Below are 19,049 nucleotides of genomic sequence, written 5' to 3'. Positions count from 1 at the left end.
CTTCGCCATCTTCTAGTGTTTGTTTTTTTGTTTTTAAGAATTCTGCCTGCTTATTTTTTATAAAATCGTGATATATTGATTTGTCTAACTTTTCCGTAAAGAAAAATGAAAAATCTTCGGAAGGCAAAATTTTCAACTCAATATTACACCTATCTGTCGTAGTCCACTGTTCAAATGACACTTCTTATATTTGTTTCTCTTCCAATATGTCTAATAATTTTGTTTCGGATAATGACGTATCGTAACAATTCATGCACGTTCGAAGATGGCAAAAGTCTGTTCTAGATTGTAAATCGCAAAGAAGTTGTTCCATATAGGGGAATTTACGTATTCTCGGCAACCTAAGCAGCGACCTTCTTTCTATAGCCTTTTTCTCTAAGGAACGCACACATATGCAGTATTGGTTTGTTTACAATCTTTTGCTGCCAGCTGCTCTAACAATTTCAGTCGAAAGAATTGTCAAAAACTGTTTTGAAACGCTTTTACAAAGCTCCATTCTTCTCTAGTGAGAGCGAGTATTGTCGGCAACCAGTTTTTCTTCGGCAACCGTTCCATTTGAACTGCATGTAAATCTGCTGTTCTATTATCGGCAACTCGAAATCAGCTACAATTTGTAGTGCGTGTGTTTCATTTCAAGAAAACCTTGCTAGATTGCTTTTTCTCAGTAGTAATAATATAGTCAAATTGAAGCTGAAAGCATAAAGAATCGTTTGTATGCATTCAGCGAAGTGTTTTCGTAAGTTGTCCTAGCTCGCTTGTCTAATATCTATATACAATCTTCACACTGCCGTACTCTAACGGAACTATCAACTCTATGCTTTCATCTACTCCATCTATCGTATAAAAATTACCACTACAGTCTGTTATTTGAAATTAGCATCTAAGAAAATCCAGTTAAAATAGTGTTTCAATTTGGGTTGCCGAAAATAGTCTGGCATGCCGAAGCCGTCATTTCCCCTAGATAGTGCGATCACACAATATGCGATCTTTTTTCAGGCTGTTCAACATTAGATTAACATTTTCGTGAATCGTGCATACACAAACATTATGAGATCCTGATTTACTAAGAAGTTTACAATTTTTTGGCCGTAAGGCTGCAAATGAGCTAAAGCTAATATCTTTCTTTGAGCGACATTGTTAGTAGACGTTTTTGTATTACCTGGCGTACACCACCCGTCACTACAGAGACATAATCTCTTTGGCCCGGCATAACTCTGCTTATATCGTCATCTTCGTAGAATTTCACAACTGTATCTACTTACTTTGCTCTCAGTCCATGTCCTGCTTTGGAACGAGGGGAACATAATATTCCATCTTCGGCGACCAAATCTTTTACCTGGGAAGAAAGAAAATGAAAATTATTTTTAATTTTTCCATTATGGTGTTTAAAAAAAATATAAATCTTACCTGTGCTGCAGTATAGCTGTTGACACCGAATTCATCCATGATTCTTTGTACAGGCCAAGATTTCGGTAATACGGATAATACTTGTGTCTTTTCTTCTCGAGTGCATTCCGGATCTGCGTATTTTTCCTTTAGTTGGCTCATCATTTCATCGTAATCCTTAGCCTTGGCGTTGAGGATTCCTTGGTCATCATCTTCCGAAAGATCGAATATGTGTCGCTTAACCCAATCAATGATTTCTTTGGTTTTCTGTTGAGGATAACACGCGCTTCTCAGCCTCTTTGTCGTAATCGGTGATATCGCGGGATGAGAAGTACCTAGAGAATTTATCTCAATTACAGGTTTAATAACATATTTGTTTACCTGTTTATGTTTTGAGTCTCTGTTATGACATACACAATTCTATCCAGGTATACAACTAATAGAGGACAGAAAAAAGGCACATGAATGGGTTTGTTGATTATTTGGGTATATTTGAGAGTATTTACTTATAAACTTGTTTCTTTTCCGCTGCGTCTAAATATAAACGGGTAAGTCTGACAGCTACCATATTTGAGAATGAATTGTTTGGTTTTTAATATATATTCATGGAAAAACATCTCGTTGCTGGGCATCACGACTAACATTTGAAAATGGCCCAAAATGTAGAAAATAATTATAATTATTTTTTTTAAATTGCATTAACTTGAGAACGGCTGGACTTAGGAAAAAAGTTTATGTATGCAAAGTTTTTGAAAATTATGCGTAGAATCCAAATAAATTATTATTTTACTAAAAAATATGCAATTTCACCAACTTGTAAAAACCAACAACAATTTCAAAAAATATAGATTTTTTTTTAAGAAGGCTACCAGCATACACTCTTCACCAAATATTAGGGCATTTTTTCAGTTTTCTTGAAAAAAAAATTATAAAGATCGAAGGGGGGGTGTTTTGAGATAATCATCGTTTTACGTTTTTTAAATACTAATTTACTTAGTTTTTCTTTCAGTGTATTTTTTTCCGCAAAGATAATTTAACTACCTAAAACTTCCTCATATGCCAAATAATCCATTTTTTTATAAGCCCTTTTCAAAAGTTACTCTGGAAGAAAAAATCACATTTAAATGAAAAATGCAACCATTAGTAGCAGCGAACACGTGAGAAATGTTTCATTCAAATCGGAAACACTCATGTCCAACCGGTTTGCGTTTTGGGCTGGAAATGCTCATAACAAGCTTTAACTCTATTCTATCCACTGCTTCAAAAAGAACTATGTTTCGTCAACTGTGACCAAAACTGTGTATGCCAAGCATGGTGACGAGAACGGGACCGTGCTAACTGGCTCAACGCTCGATACGGAATGAGCTACAAGAGTAGTAGTAACATTTACGTTTATTTCCTGGTTTTTTTTATGTTTCAACATTTGGTTTAACATTTCAATTGGTTAGCCTTTGGCTCTACATCTTTGTTTTAGTTAATTGGTTATTCTAATGTGATGATTGCGTTTAGCGCTAATTTACAGGATACCTACTAATTTGATAACCTACCTACTTGAGCACAGGAACCTACCTAACTACTTAAACTAGGTTGCCAAATCACGAATGATCTGGTGGTTTGATCGCAGACAGGCGACTCTGAGCCTTTTCAGCGTGGAAGTCTTTCGCTCCTCGAGTGTTTGAAGACCGGCCAGGTGGTGAATCTCAGAATTACGAGTTCGCGGTGGACTGTTAAGGATAATTCTGAGGATCTTGTTTTGGAACCTCTGAAGCTTTAGATGGTGGCACTTAGCACAACTCTCCCTGGTTGGTATACCATATTCAATAGCCGGCAGAATGATCTGCTTGTGGACATCAAGCTTGTTTTTGAGGGACAGGGTGGACTTCCTGTTTATCAGAGGGTAGAGCGACCTGATCAAGATGTTACACTTGGTGGATGTCTTGTCCACATGGGATCGGAATAGCAATTTGCTATCGAGGGTGAGACCAAGGTAGACTACTTCACTCGACCATTCAATGGGAGTGCTATCAAGATGGATCTTGACGTTAGCAGGCGGAACAAGCCGAGGTGAATTCGAGTGTGGAAACAGAATGGTTTGTGTTTTAGCTGCATTGATATAAATCTTCTAGCTCTTGAAATAGTCGGACAGAACATCCAGGCCTGATTGTAGTTTGCTCGCCAGAGCACGGATCGCTCTACCCTTATAGATCTGCGAACATTGACAGGATACCACCACCCGGCAGGGGAGAAAGTCTGACGTGAAAATGTTGAATAGGATAGGCCCAAGCAGGCTACGCTGAGGGACCCCTGCATCAACGTTGAACGTATCAGAGGGGACACTGTTCAAGTAGACCTGGAATGATCTGCCCGACAAGTAGTTTTTGATGATCTTCACGAGGTAGATCGGAAAGTTGTATCGTTGCAGCATCATGCCAGACATTGTCGAACGCCTTCTCGACGTCCAACAATGGCATGGCAGATTTATTGGAAGCGAACTTGTTCCGCTTGATGATGTTAGTAGCCCATGCGAGTTGGTGGATGGTAGAGTGGCCTTTCCTAAACCCGAATTGCTCTTTGAGCAAGATGTTATTATCATTTGAAAACACCAGCAGACGGCTGAGTATCAATTTTTCGAATAGCTTCGAGATGGAGGACAAGAGGCTGATGGGGCGATAGCTTTTGGCACTGGTATGATCTTTGCCAGGCTTGCGTATTGGAATCACTTTGGCTAACTTCCAGCATGCAGGGAAGTAACCAAGCTCCAAACATTTGTTGAAGATAAGGGTAAGATGGTTGAAGAAGTCAATACTCATGTTTTTCAACTCGAGGTTGACTACACCATCCATACCCGCAGCTTTCATGTTTTTAGTGCTCCTAATAGCTGCTATCACCTCATCAGCCGATATTCTACTATCATCATGCCCTACTACGGGGGTGTCAGCAACTCTAGACATTGCCTCCAGTACGGCAGGCTCATGGGGGCTCACTATGGTTTGACCAATGTTATGTGAAATCACAAAATGTTGGCCAAGAGCATTGGCCTTTTCAACTGGGGTTATGAGTAGGGATGGGTCCAAGTTCTGTTCAACAGAGGAAACCCTCCGGTCTCGATTTGGTTTTCAAAATTTTGGTCATCTTCCAAAATGGTTTTGCATAATCTGGGAGAGAGCGAATCTTGTTGGCAAAATCGTTATTTCTGAGTTCCACCATCCTGGTCTGGATAATTTTGGTTAGCCTATTGACATTGGTCTTCAAGTGGGGCAGCCCAGAACGCTGGAACTGCCTACGAATGGTGTTACGGAGCCTGATAAGATCTTTGGTTGGGCTGTCAAGGTTCAGAGTATGACTCACCTGTCTAGATGCTGGTACGTGTTGTTCCCTAGCACGGGATATTGCCTCTTCGATGGTTTGCAGACACTGATCGACTTCTTCGAACGACTCTGGTAGGACGTCGTAATCGATTGCTGTGTCCACCTAGCGCTGATACTGCTGCCAGTTGACACGATGGTAATTTCACCGGGAAACTTGAAACCTATTGGCCGAGGAACCTACTTCGGCCACCACCGGATAGTGGTCCGAGCTCATTTCCTGATAGGCGATAGGTTGGGAGATTTTACCGCCAATGTTGCTGATGAAGATATCGATGGTGACATGAGCTCCGGATCGACTCAACCGGGTGGGAGTGTACGGACACAGGATGTTGTAGTGGGCTTCCTACAGATCGTTGTATAAGATTGTGCCGTTCTGATTTCGCTGGCTATTGCCCCAGTCTTGATGCTTGGCGTTCAGGTCGCCAGCGATGACAAAATTTTGCCGCCGTCGTGTTAGCTTGATGATGTCTCTTCGGAGGTCTGCGGCCGTCCCTAATGTTGGTTTGCTTGGGGCAGTAGACCGCGATGATGGTGATGTGCTCACCTCAACTCCGAAGGCTTCGATAATTTTCAGCTAGAAGCTTGGTAGTAGCCGGTAGCTGATGTTCCATCTCACAGCGATGGCCAATCCCCTTCCCCCGAAGCTGGTGCGGTCAAGCCTTACGAGCCGAAGGAAGACGTTCAGCTCGGGCTTCAAGTGAGTCTCGGTGATGACGGCTATGTCGATGTGCCGTTCGTTGAGAAAGTCAACAAACTCGATGTTTTTGCTCTTCAAGGAGCAAGCATTCCAATTTACGATCTTGATGGTTTCACGGTCCATACTTGTAACGATGTTACAAGAAATACTAGGCTATAAGTATATATAAGTTACTTCACTTGCCTCAATTCAGGCAAAATATAAAATTTGAGCATGGGATCAGCAAGGGTTATTCGTGCACTTTTCTAGTTATCTGAGCGCCCCTGGTGGTGGGAGATTAAATCCCCAAAATTTGAAAAAGATCACTCGCTCGCTCAGTATATTTGTTTGTTTTCTTCTCATCACCTAAAAATGAACCTATAGCCATATCAGTTCGAGGACCAACTGATATGAACTTCTATATTGTTCTACATGGAACAAAAGAAATGGGAAAACGCGTCGGGTTAGCTTGGAGGGTAATGCGATACCTCGGGACGTTGATCTGCCTCTTCTCGTTCGATCGGTGTACTGTTCAGACGCTAAAGAACAAAAGTTAAAAAAAAAGTATAAAACGATAGTGGATAGATAGTAGATTGAAAAAAGTTAATGTGAGTTTATAGCCCTAGTGGAACTACTATACCTTATTACTAGTTTTTTTTTTCATTCTTTTAGTGAGAAGATTAAGTGGAAATAATAATTTAAAAAATAGGCCCTGCGCGTTAGTGTTAATCGGCAATTGTGAGTAAACCCGAAAGTTTAATTCTATTAGTTAGTCTAAACCAAATTAAATTATAGTAAAACCGCCACAATTGATCTACACTAAAATAAACTGTGCCGTACGGATATACAGCACGTGCAATATTCCCTCGAGACTAAGGTAAATATCTATTCCTCACAAATGGTAGAGGATGGTCAATTCAGCAGGTCAAGCCAAAAATTGTAATGCGAACGTTTATTTCTCCGTTTATCCTTGAAGGACATAACCTTCCTTCAAGTGAAGGTGTCACCATAGGGCGTAGGGAGTAGCGACAGCCACGCTATTCCTAGGGACGAATCCGAAGCCCGGCGGCTTGTAGGCTTGCCCTCGTCGTCGCGCCAGTATTCGAACCGCACGTACCCTAGGGCCATCCGAAGGTCATCCATACCTTACGAGGACAATTCGGAAGCCAACTGCCGAACTGATTCTCTTTCGGTCTCGAAGGGAAGCGGGGTGAGGTGGTGCCATCGGTACTACAATTACGCACCCCGAAGAAAAATCGGTGTGAAGTTCAACGGTCGGTTACCACAGACACAAACCTTCTTCACAGACCGACAGCATTGGTGCCTCTGCTAGCCCGCCGCTGCAAGCAAGTGTCGCTACTGCAGTCACGCACGGTCGGCTGTTCTGTGGACTCGCCGCTTAGTACGACAGTACCTTTCACCGTCGGTGGCGCAAGGAGTCTTCTTGTGTGAAAGGACCCATCACCATTTGCATACAGGTCAGATCCTTCCTTTATATCTATACATATATGCAAAGAACGTTCGCAAGGGATCTCAACAAACAAAATAAAAAAAAACTAGCAAAAATAGTTCGCAAAGATTGAAGTGGTCGACCACGGGTTAGAGAAAGAGATAGTGGTAGAGAGCGAGACCTCGAGAGAGAAAAAAGGAAGAATTGTGTTTTTTTTAACCTTCGATTAAGATTATTTTTTTACCGGAATAAATTTGCAAACCTACATACGCAGAACTTAACTAATTAGTGCAGGTAGCACCACCATAAACACACCGAAAGGGAAAGATAGAGGTGGATCACTAGCTTTGTTCGGTTTCGTTGATATTTTCCCCTCATTGGTTATTTTTCGTTGGTGCGATTTGAACGGTGAATTGCGAAGCGAGTGGGTCGGGATTCGACTAATATACTAAGAAGACTCGCCTTGAGGAGTCTCGCCGGGAAGGAACTTGCTGGTCCACATGCAAGCAGATTAATTGGCTTGCTTGGCGCATAAGTGGACTGAGTTGTGTATAGTTCTGGCCTCGTAACTCTAGAACCGTTACATACTTAGTGACAAGGGACAGGGCAGCATGTAGCTGTTCAGATCGAGTCTTGCAGGTGCGCATGATGATAATTACTTCGGCCACGAGCGTCACAAGTTCCTCCGAGGTGAACGGAGAATCGTCGACAGGTTCACCTGAGACAGCACCAGCGTATGATAATAAACCAGGGGCGGTGGATGAACCTGGAATTGGCTGGGCCGCAGCAGCAGCGAGACGATGCTGAACTGTCCGACTGTTGGGAACCATTTGGATACTCGCAGGATTGGCTTGTTGGTTGTTGAGCGGAAGCGGGGCTAGGTTCGGAACATGTCGATGGGGCTGGAGAGCTGGGTACTGGACTTCCGTGAGTACAGGAGGCGAACGATGATTACGGAGGCGACCGAACTGGTTGTTAATTGTAGCCTTCCGACGGATTTTAATGAACTCCACTCGCTTGGGACATCCGCGATTGGAGGCTTGGTGGTTTCCACCGCAGTTGACACACGTTGGCTCTATGTCATCAACTTGCTCACAGGACGCAGTAGAGTGAGTTCCAGCACACTTGCCGCAGTTTGTCTTCATATGGCAGTTTTTGGTGCTATGGCCATAGGAGAGACAGTTGGGGTTTGTAATGCTCGATGTTGGGGTTTGTAATGCTCCCAACTGATGATGACCTGAAACAGGTCCCGGATTTTGGATCTCAGAGCCGCAAGACTGGTGGATCCCTTCGTGAAGTGCACCAGGAACAACTGGTCACGGAAGCTGGTATTGTTGTTGGAACGCCGGTTCATCTGGAACATGGCCTCAGGTTTGAGCCCAAGCCGCTCCAGCTCGGATTTCACCGCAGCCGCCTCGAACGACGGTAATCTACGCAAACCACCTTCAGTGGCGTGCTCGATGGCAGATCATGCGTGAAGAAGTCCACGTTGTTGTCCTTCAGGAAACACCCTATTTGTTTGTACTCCTCCAGGCTGGAGCACATGATTTTGGTACCGATTCTGCAAAGCTTGAAGCGAGGCAGCAGATTGTGTTTTGCCAGTTCGGCACCTAACTTGGCAACATCCTTCACGGGCGTGAAAAGCGCTCTTTTCTTGCAATGAGAACGGCGTCACCATCGCCATTTTCTTCCGGGAGTACTGCAGACTGGTTGGCTTGCAGTACCCGTTTTCCGGCGTCATCCTGTGACGCGTTGGGCTTGATTAGCACCTTCTTTGAAGGGCCCGCTGCTGTCTCATTGGCACGTTTACGCACCATTTGTTTCGAGTTTGCAAGTCCTAGTAAACTAGTAATCAGAACGCGAGAAGGCGGCGACAATTTCACGGCGCAACGCGACAGCACAAAACGGAACAAAATCGAAACGAGATCTCGAGCGAAAATACGAACTGAACAGCTCAACAGCCGAGCAAAGAATGATGAGCTGCAAGATGATCACATCCCAGTTTGTATGAATTTGATTTAAGTCCAGGATCTCGATAGTTTTTAAATTTTCTGAGAGAATCGAGGATACGACAATGGTGAATTTCGTTTAGCGCTATGGCACTAACATTTTGAGCTGGGAGGAGAAGCAGATAGCACACATGAAATTCATTTTATACTTTTTCCTCCTGTCATGAAAATGTGTGCCATTGAAATCAAATCAAAATAGGCGTAGTAAAATAGCCTGTTTTGCTTTGACCGTGTACTGAATGTTTGAGATTGTGCAAACTGAACTTTCTGTTTTTTAGTTTAATGTGCTTCTAAATATTTTGATAAAAAACCATGGTAAATGGTATTTTTCAATATTTGAGTATATTCAATGAATGAATTTTAAAAACGGAAGATTTCAATACCCCCTTGTGTATTTTTCATCAAACTGCTTGGCTCCCAATGACAGTTCATGACAGCTTGATTTTGGCTACTTTTGACGTTCAAATTTTTCGAGTCTGCTTATCCCTCCCTGATTTTAAGTAAACTGAAGCTTTGCACAAAAAAAATTAAATTAGAGCTTGGTATACACGTTCGGTAAGAAGGTTCGGTGATTTTTCACAAATTTTCTGTGATTTTTCACAGACATTCGTTGAAAAATTACAGGAAATCTGTGAAAAATCACCGAACTGTTTACCGAACGTTCAGCTGTTGAGATTTCGGTAAAATTTCACAAATTTCAGTAAAATAATCTAAGTATGTACACTAAGATTTTGGTTCCGTGTTCGGTAAATTTTACCGAAATCAGAACAGTTGAACGTTCAGTAAAACTTTGACTTTCATTTTGAAGGCTATTGAATTTGAAAATAATTTGAACATTTTCAACCTTGTTTAAATGATCAAATCTTGTCATTTTAGTGGAGATTTAGTTTCTAAGTAGCTGAAAAGCAATTGAATTGAATTACATAAATTTTACCACACAGTTCAGCTGTTCAGATTTCGGTAAAATAACCGAAGTCGGCGATAATTTCTAAGTGTGTAGGCCTTTTTAATGCACCACCAATGTGGAGAGCGCCAGGCGAGTTCGAGAGGAAACGTCAACCAAACCATTTGTTTACATCAGAATAAGGATTTTTCACAATGCAAATTAAGGCATTTTTCATATAACATCATGCCAATTTCCATCAGTAATTGTCCTATTTCACGATTTTCCATAGATCTGAACTGATTTGTATCTCAACTATTCATACACAAGAATTCCAGAAGGTCATAACCACCTAGGCATTATTCTAATTTTCCATTTTTTTCAACAAAAATATTCATGAACACCAGCAGCGCTCTTGCAAAAACGATACAGCTTGATTAATTGATCAGGAATAGTAAAAATGTGCTCCGCTTCCTTTGTCTCACAGCAGAAATTTCTGGAGATAATAGGAAAAATAGGAGAGCCCCCAAAACACAACAATCTTTTTGGTGTTCTCCTATTCACCACCAGAGACTGAATAGATCGCTTATTTTCTATTAAAAATAGTATTCAAAGCATGTTATTTTGTCCTTCCCATGACCAGGTGATGACCCGGGGTTCATCTACGTTTGGTGTCTAACGATTTGGACCTACGGCCTCTTCTGGACCATTGGTGGCATCTTCGTGTTCATGGACATCACCAACAAGCCGAAATTCATGCGCAAATACAAAAACCAACCCGGTACACATGAGCCACTGGAATGGAGTAAACTGAAGTCAGTGATAAAGACCGTTATCATCAACCAACTGGTGTTTGGACTCCCGACGTCCTACCTAACGTTCCATGGCCGGATGTGGCTTTCTATGGATGTACCAGAATTGCGACCCCTCCCGTCGCTTGAGCTCATCATTCGGGACATGCTGGTGTGCATCGTGGCCTGGGAAGCCACCTTCTACTACAGCCATCGACTGCTGCATCTCAACTTCTGGTACAAGCACATCCACAAGAAGCATCACGAGTGGTCAGCACCAATCGCCTGGGCCGCCATGTACGCTCATCCAATCGAGTTCATCATCAGTGATCTGCTGCCGGTGTACGTTGGACCCGCTATTTTGGTTCCCCATCCAGTGACGATCGCCATCTGGTTCGTGTTTGTCATGATGGACACCCTTGTTGATCATTCCGGTTATCACCTGCCGGTGCTTGCAAGCTCCGAACAGCACGATTATCATCATTCGAAGTAAGTATATCGCTACTTGGCACAACAACGTTACAACATTGCTTGACAACAGAATCTGCAGAGTAGCAGCACAGAGAACAGACGTCCAAGCTCGGTCAGAAACTTGTGTATAGTTAAGTGGAAACGTCGCCGTTACGTAGCGCTAGCATCTCCTGATTTCCGCTATAAATTTTGCACTTTCGGTCAATTTGGCGCTAGTATCGATAAATTATCTGTTTAAAATTGCCACTTGGCACTACCAACACTTAGTGTCTAGTGTAAGTTTTGCAACGCCAGTGCCATCATGTTGTCAAAGAGGTTTTTAAGTGGGGAAGTCGCCGTTAGTGGCGCTTAAGTCGAATAGGAATCTTTACACAAGTTTTTAGAGAAATTTTGTTCGAGCCTCAATGTCTGTTCTCTGTGGTAGCAGTAACACACCTTGGTGATTTATCACTATACTGCCACTCATCGCAAGTCGGTTTATCAAAACTGTTTATTTTATTTATTTATTTTTTCAATGGTAATGGTAACTAATCACCCATATTTACATAATACTGGATGAGCTCAATAACTTTGTTCTGGAAATGTTTGGAAAAACAGTAAAACGGGTTGTCCCATTACAAAAGACGCAATTGTGCGACGCAAATATAAAACGCGTTTTTTTCGACTAGCTATGGGACGGACTTGCCATGAGCTGCAGTATAGCGAAGACAACAAATCAAGAAGACTGGCAACTCTGCCTGAATCCAAGCGACAGATACAATAGCGCTGCGCTTGAGTGAGGGTGGAAGCAACGCATAGAAAAATTAGCAAATACACAAACCCTTCTTCTGAGGATGTAATCTTTGCTATCAAATTCGTTCGAAGCATTTACCTTTTAGCGGAAGATGACGCGATTGTACCTGTCTCATAGCGTTCATATGAGAAAATGGAAGAGTTGCCAGTCTTCTTGATTTGTTGTCTTCGAGTATAGTCAATATAGCAAACAATATTTTAAGAGCTCTTAAAAGAAAATCAGTGAGGGTGTTTTCAGAAGCTTTTTAGAATATGGGTACAATTTATTGCATTAGGCCGTTCGCAATGCTGTTGTATTTTATATGGACTGTTTTAATTTGAAGCTAGAACAGAAATGCACTCGTGTAGAATAGAAGAACTATGAAAGTGATGATGGCACAAACGAAGTAACAGGCGACTAACTGGTGAAGAAATCAATTAAAATAATGTGGTTCGCTGTAACAGAATTTTCTTAGAAGTTTGTGCCAGATGAGCTAGTATTTATGTTTTGATTTGAACAAAGTTGATTTTGCGTGCAGTGATCTTTGACAGTGTGCAAGTAGTGTATAATTTTGTAATTTTTTTATGCATTTCAGTTTTGAGTAGAGTGAAAAAGATAGATCCAAAACATTCTAGTACATTTGGTGAAAATGCTATATTGTCATGTGGTACAATCCAGTAGTAGTGGTGTTGCCGTGTGGTACACTGAAAAATTGCAATAGCAGGTTCGTCACCAAATTTTTCGAGTCTCTTCGTTTGTGATGATGGTTTCAAAATTTTCCACGGGAAGGTATACGAGTGCAATCTTAAAATGCTTTTATTTGCAAATGGAGCATTTTATTTAAATCTGGTTGCTGCTACAGTGGTAAAAAAGCTGAAATCTATGTATACACATACTATTTTTTCTATATAACATGTCTATTGAGTAGTCCTTAAGTTTTCTACTAACGTAGCATCAAATATATTATATTAACAATATGATCCACTCTTTCGCTTCGCTGGCGAACCATATTTTTAGCGATGAAAGCACCTCTGTGGCCAAAAAGGCTACCAATGTATTTGTTTATCGTCACGAGGGGTAAACCAAATGAAAATTTGTTTAGTATTTCAAATGAATGTATTTCAGCATATTATTTTATTTGATGACACAGTGACATGCCAGACAATTTTTAAAGTAATATACACAATGTAATTAATGAAAATAATGTGACTCTTACTTTTGTAATAAGTGCTATATTCGCACCCCTCAATTGTAATTGAATGATTGTTGCTGACCTTTTTCAACGCTAGATGATGCGTGCAGCAATATTTTGCGGGTCGCCATTGCAATATTTGGAAAAGGCATGAATGGATCATATTGTTAATATGATATATTTGGTAGCATTAACCATATTTACATAAAATGCTCCATTTTCAAAATAAAAGCATTTAAAGATTGCACTCGTATAACTCACCGTGTAAAATTTTGAAACCATTATCACTCTCATAGCTCTTAGTGCCAACTTTGATTTGCCAATAGGCACACTTTGCCGAGTGCCAACTTTGATTTGCCAATAGGCAAACTCGTTAGAAACTAAGCGATTGTTTCAGCCTCTGGTGATGAATAGGGGAACCATCAAAATAGTGATAAGGCTGATTTTTTCACCGTCAAGCATTAGGATGGGAAACTATTTTCACATTTCCTGATTAATTTATCCATTGCAGTTGGTAGAATTCATCATTATCATAATCTGTAGACAATCTTAAAATAAGAGCACTCCCGATGGATTCAATATGCATTCTTTGAGTTTAACCAATAGAAATTTTGATGTAAACGGCTTGGATAACATTTCCTCTCATAACTGCCTAGCGCACCCTACATTGATGGTGCATCAAAAGAGCCTATGCTGAGTTGCAGTTTCATTATTCGAGCACGAAACACGAATGCAACTCTGTTTCAAATTTCTTTGGATGTTGTAATGTTCAGTAATGAGCAAAAGGAGGACGCATATCTTTTGCCTGTAGACTTGAAGACATACTTCAATTCTCCGTGTACATCGTACGGGTTAGGCGAAAGATGTGCGTTTGTCTTTATACTGTCGCATTAATGGCCCTTCGCTCATTTTCAACATTTTCACATAGAATTCATGTTATCATATGCATATTATGTGAATTTCAGATTAAAATCATTCATTTTGATATTGGAAACCATATGAAAACTTTTTTCAGTGTACTCTAACGGAACTATCCACCTACCCTCTTCTAAAAATCATTCCCTAGCTAATAAATTATCACACTAAAGCTTCATGTTAGCATTTCCAACCAACTCTGTATTTAATGATGTTTCTTGCAAAGGTTCCGAGAACTTCATAGAAGTTGAGAAGATTCAATAGAAATTTGAGAATTTTCCAAAAAAATTGTGAAGATATTTTATAGAAATGTTTATAGAAAAAAATCTGATAACTTCATAGAGAAAAGTAAACTGTATAGAAATTGTATTTAAAAAAAAACTTTCAATGAGTATCATTGAAGTTTAGGTAATTTCAAAGAAATGAGAGGTATTTCATAAAAGATCGGGGAACATCATAGCAGTTCTAAAATTTTTATAGTATATTACACAAATCCATGGTTCTTCAAAGAATTTCATTAATACGCTTGAGTATATTACATCAAGAAGATATTCCATGATACCAACTGCTCAGAAATTATTCCAATGATCTGCAGGTGTTCTAAGATCTCTATGAAGTCCTTTAGATATGTTTTCAAGGCTTCGGGTTGATTTGGTATCATTTTGAAACTATGCAACTATCCAAAAATCTAAATCACTTCTCTCAGATATCCTCTCATATGATACCAACCGGGAAAAAATCCGGACCGTGAACTAAAAATCACGGCCAACTATCCAGAACAAAATTTTCTCAAATATATACCGTGAACTATGGTTCACGACTGTGGTGATAATGGAACTCTTTTTTTTTTCTCGTGCAAAAAAAACTATTCCATGTGTTTTAAGATGTCTATAAAGTCCTCTGGATACGTTTTCAAGACATCAGGTTGATCAGGTACAATTCTGACGAAGATCTCAAACTATCCAACAATTCAAATTACATCTCCCAGATATTCTGCCATGATACCAGCAGGTGAAATATCCCAAAGGCCTTCAGGAGATCAGAGATCTCCAAAAACTTCTCAGGATGTTCTCATGTCTTCAGGATGATTTAGTGTAATTCTGAAGAGCTTCAACTGCCCAACAATTTATTCACCCACGATACCAGGTTGCACAGAAATTGTTTCAAAGACCATCAGCGATCTCCATAAATAATCATACTTTCTTTACATGTTTCGACAGCTGAATCGTCCACAACCTCTTCTCGTGGTTCGAGGACTCGTTACCGGATACTGGAGTACGAATCACCGAAGCAATAAAAATTTGCACACGCACTGTTTCGGCCAGGATGATTCTTCTTCTTCTTTACTGTATTTAACGTCGGTCTCTGTTCCGCAATTTAGTGCCAATCACCGACGGACATAGATTGCCATCCTTTGACAGCAATCGAATGTGCAGGAAGGCAGCTTCCACACCTGCGTAGGATATCGCACCCATTCAACACACATGGGCCGGGAGATTTTTATGCCTCAGAAAAATCCCAGCGACCTCGGCTGGGATTAAACCCAGACCCATTGGGGTGAGAAATCAGTCACGCATACCACTATACCACCGGCGCCGGCTGGCCAGTGATTTGTTATGTTGACGAATAGTGGAACTCAGCGGTGCCGGTGGTGTAGTGGTAAGCGTAATTACCTCTAACCCCAACATGCCTGGGTTCAATCACAGTCGGCGCCGCCGGGATGTTCTGAGGCATTACATTACTGATTACGCCTCTGAGGGAAGTAAAGCCTTTGGTTCCCGGTTCATGAGTTGATGGGTCGACAGGTAGGGTCCAGATGTGGGAGCTGCCTCCCTGGCGTCGGTAGCATTGGTGCTCAGCATGGAAAACAAGATCGACGAAAAACTAATCAAGGAAAAAAAACTATAGGCGCGTTTACCCTACCGGTAATATTAAATTTTGAATTCATTTTGTTGTACCATGAAACGGGGTCACATAGTTTTTTAAAGTATGTTCTAAATAATCTTTACAGCAATGGATGTTTTTCAAATTTTATATTTTTAAAACAAGTACTGAGGATCCAAGAGTCAATTCGTTAGTAATATGTTTAACGAAAATTAAAGCATTTGCACTATTTTTATAGTTTTGTGACCGAACTTCAGTTTTTTGATTTGGGGTTACTTTGATAATGCTCGATGAATGTTGAAAAAAAATGGGTGAAACTCAAACAATTTAGTTCTTTAAATATGAAACTTTGAATGAGTATATTATCAGGAAAATTCATAAGCAATAAGAATACAATATTGAATTTGTGATGGCTATATCGGAAATACATTTCATAAGTGATAGTTTGAGTGCTTTTTCAAAAAGGCGAAAAACGACGAAAATGGTTAATTAAAATTTTTGAAAATAATGTAACACATACTTTATAAAAACTATACACCATATCAATGGAAATACCCTAAGCTACAATATGGAACCAAAGTTTCTAATTTGGAAAAAAGCGCAGCGAGTAAATTTAATCTTTACATTATACTATCAAAGCTACCCGCCGTTTTACTGTACTTTTGATCAATATCTTAACATTCTGTTGATTTTTAACAGTAGTGTTTACAGCAAATCAACAACTGAAAATATTGTTGCAATTCTGTTTTTATTGCCTTGGCAAATTTAATACTAGTTTTGTTATCAACAGGAAAGAGGTACATCAAATTGAATTTTCAGTTTTCTTTTACTGCTAGCAGAATTAGTTTTCAATTTGATGTAACAGGATGATTTTGTTGCTTTTAATATTGATATTTTAACCGTTAAATCGACCAAAACGATAGCAACCTTACGATGGCTAAAAGTATTTTTAATAAAGAAAGAAAAGGCTTTTAACATCGAATTTAGTTTTCAATTTGTTCTCCGACTTTGCTCGGGTTGTTTACCATTGCTAAACAATTCCAATTTCCAATCAATCCGTGCCTAATCTGCCAGTTGACTAATGAATGTTTCCTTTTTTATCTGCTTCACTTTCCCTTCTTTGATAGATTCAACCAGTGCTACGGACCCTTCGGTTGGTGGGACACCCTACATGGTACGAACGAAGAATTCCGCAAGAAGAAACAAAACCTACGAGACAAGAGAATATTCTCCCTGAAGTCAGCACGTGAGCTGATTCCAGACGAGTAGACTGGAGTATAATACTTAGGGTTGGAGGAATCATAATGAGTTGCCACTAAACAAATAAGAACAAAAACATAACTAGTTTATCTAAACACGAATGGTGGTCACGTTATGGTGAAGTTGTTACTCAAATAGATATTACTATAACTACATTTCATTAAACTAGATAAGTCAGAGTAACCAATATGCTGAGAAGACAACAAAAGCATCTATACCCAAGCGATATGGAATGTTACTTGGGGCCCATGCATTAATTATGTCATGCTAAATCGAGCAAAAAATTACCCCCTCCCCCCCTATCGTGACGTTTTTCCTATACCTAATGCATTGCTTGTCACAAAATCTTAGACCTCCCCTCCCCCCTTAGAGCGTGACACAATATATGCATCAACCCTTGTGAAAAAAATCATAATGTATAGAAAGAAAAACTAGTCTTGTAAACTTGTTGGGTAAGATTTACTGATGGTCTGATGGTAACACATTTCCTGTTATAAGTAGATGAATGTTGTGGAAATAAAGACTCAGTCAGATTCAATCGTGGTATGCTTTTATGAGAAAATCCTCCTCTCAGTTTAGACGCCCGGAATTCTAACAAGCTAATGTAGACGAAAATTTAAGAAACCACTCTCCAATGCTAAGATTTTTCAACGGAAAACTTCTTTGAAAAACAATAACACGATAAAGTAAATAATATTGTAGTTTTCAAACTTCGAAATCTGAGTTAATCATTGAAAACGGACAACATTATGAGCATTATTTTCTTTGGGAAATAAAAGACAAAACTTACCAACGTGAAGCGAATTGCCGAGAAAGTGGTGCTGGAATAGCTACCCAAGAAACCACGAAGCCTGCTAATAGCCCTAAAAGAGCCCTTTCTGCAATATAAGTTGAATATAACGCTCCCATGTTTTGTATCTGCCGTATATCACTTTTATATTGCAAAAAGGACCGTTATCGGGCTTGTTGGTTACTTGGGTAATCCACAGTTTTGTTCACGATGCTTTCAAGCAGCATTAAGAATTTACTGATCTACTTCCAAAACTGTTGAACATAAGGTGTGGCCCACTTAGAATTGACAAATCCTAGTTTATGCCGGCCACCGCGGCGCTGTAATCGTAGCGGTGATGAACTTGAGATCATCTGTCAAACTGCATATATTTTCAAGTTTGTGATAAGAAAACTATGTTTTACGTGTTATTGTAATCGCTTTATTCAATAACAGAAAGCAAATATGAACAGAAAAGTAGCGCCGGTAAGAACGGTAAGTAAATCCTAATTTTTAAATGCAAACTTATTGAGATTTCTTCAAAATGAAAAATATGTTGCTCTCAGCAAAACATCAACAAATAATGTTAACAATATTTTTACAGTATTCAAACTGAGAATGCAATCCTGCAGGATCATCCCATCGGAGATTGAATTAAATCAATTAGTTTTGCTGTTTGAGGTGAGTTGTTAGAACAATTTTACATATTGAAGCAATCAAAACAATATATTGTTCCATCCGCAGGAACATCATCTTTCCTATAGCTGAAGGAATATAGCCGAACGGAAACCCTTTCTTCTCTGGCATAAATAGAATCTCTCTGGTAAGTAGAATTAGATATTAAAGTGCTAAATTATTGAAATAGCATTGAAATCAATAAAAAATCGTAGAACAAACATGATAAAACCAACTAAATCCCTGCATGCTTCGATCGATGGCTGCAAATCGTATCCGAATACAATCCTACTGTATTAAACCAACAACCAGCATCGGGTGTCTGCATTGGAATACATTTTGCAAAGGGGCTTTTCTATTTTTTCACGCCCTAATTAAAAATTACCATAAACGAACGATAACCCAAATCATTGAACTATTCAACAAATGGTTTGGATGATACCTTGAACACGTCGTTAAACAAATTAATCATAAAATTTTATTTATTGTGTCTCCATATCAACATTAATCGATGTGGTATGGCTGTTAACATTACATAGAATAGACAC

General features: G+C 39.8%; 1 protein-coding gene across 1 annotated transcript in view; it reads left to right on the top strand.

The window, feature by feature from the left end:
* Positions 1-17,120, top strand: part of LOC135701427 (fatty acid hydroxylase domain-containing protein 2-like) — a 40,013-nt gene extending 22,893 nt beyond the window's left edge. The window contains exons 2-3 of the mRNA XM_065222220.1: positions 10,416-11,052; positions 16,925-17,120. Of these exons, the coding sequence (XP_065078292.1) occupies positions 10,416-11,052; positions 16,925-17,066 (779 nt within the window). The 3' untranslated portion in view covers positions 17,067-17,120. The remainder of the gene's footprint in view (positions 1-10,415; positions 11,053-16,924) is intronic.
* Positions 17,121-19,049: the final 1,929 nt, after the last annotated feature.

Source organism: Ochlerotatus camptorhynchus, unplaced genomic scaffold (assembly GCF_037179485.1).
Source record: "Ochlerotatus camptorhynchus isolate MF236.1 unplaced genomic scaffold, CSIRO-AGI_Acam_v1.1 ptg000161l, whole genome shotgun sequence".
NCBI lineage: Eukaryota > Metazoa > Arthropoda > Insecta > Diptera > Culicidae > Ochlerotatus > Ochlerotatus camptorhynchus.
Note: the sequence above shows the minus strand (reverse complement) of the source record. Positions and strands in the feature narration are given on the sequence as shown.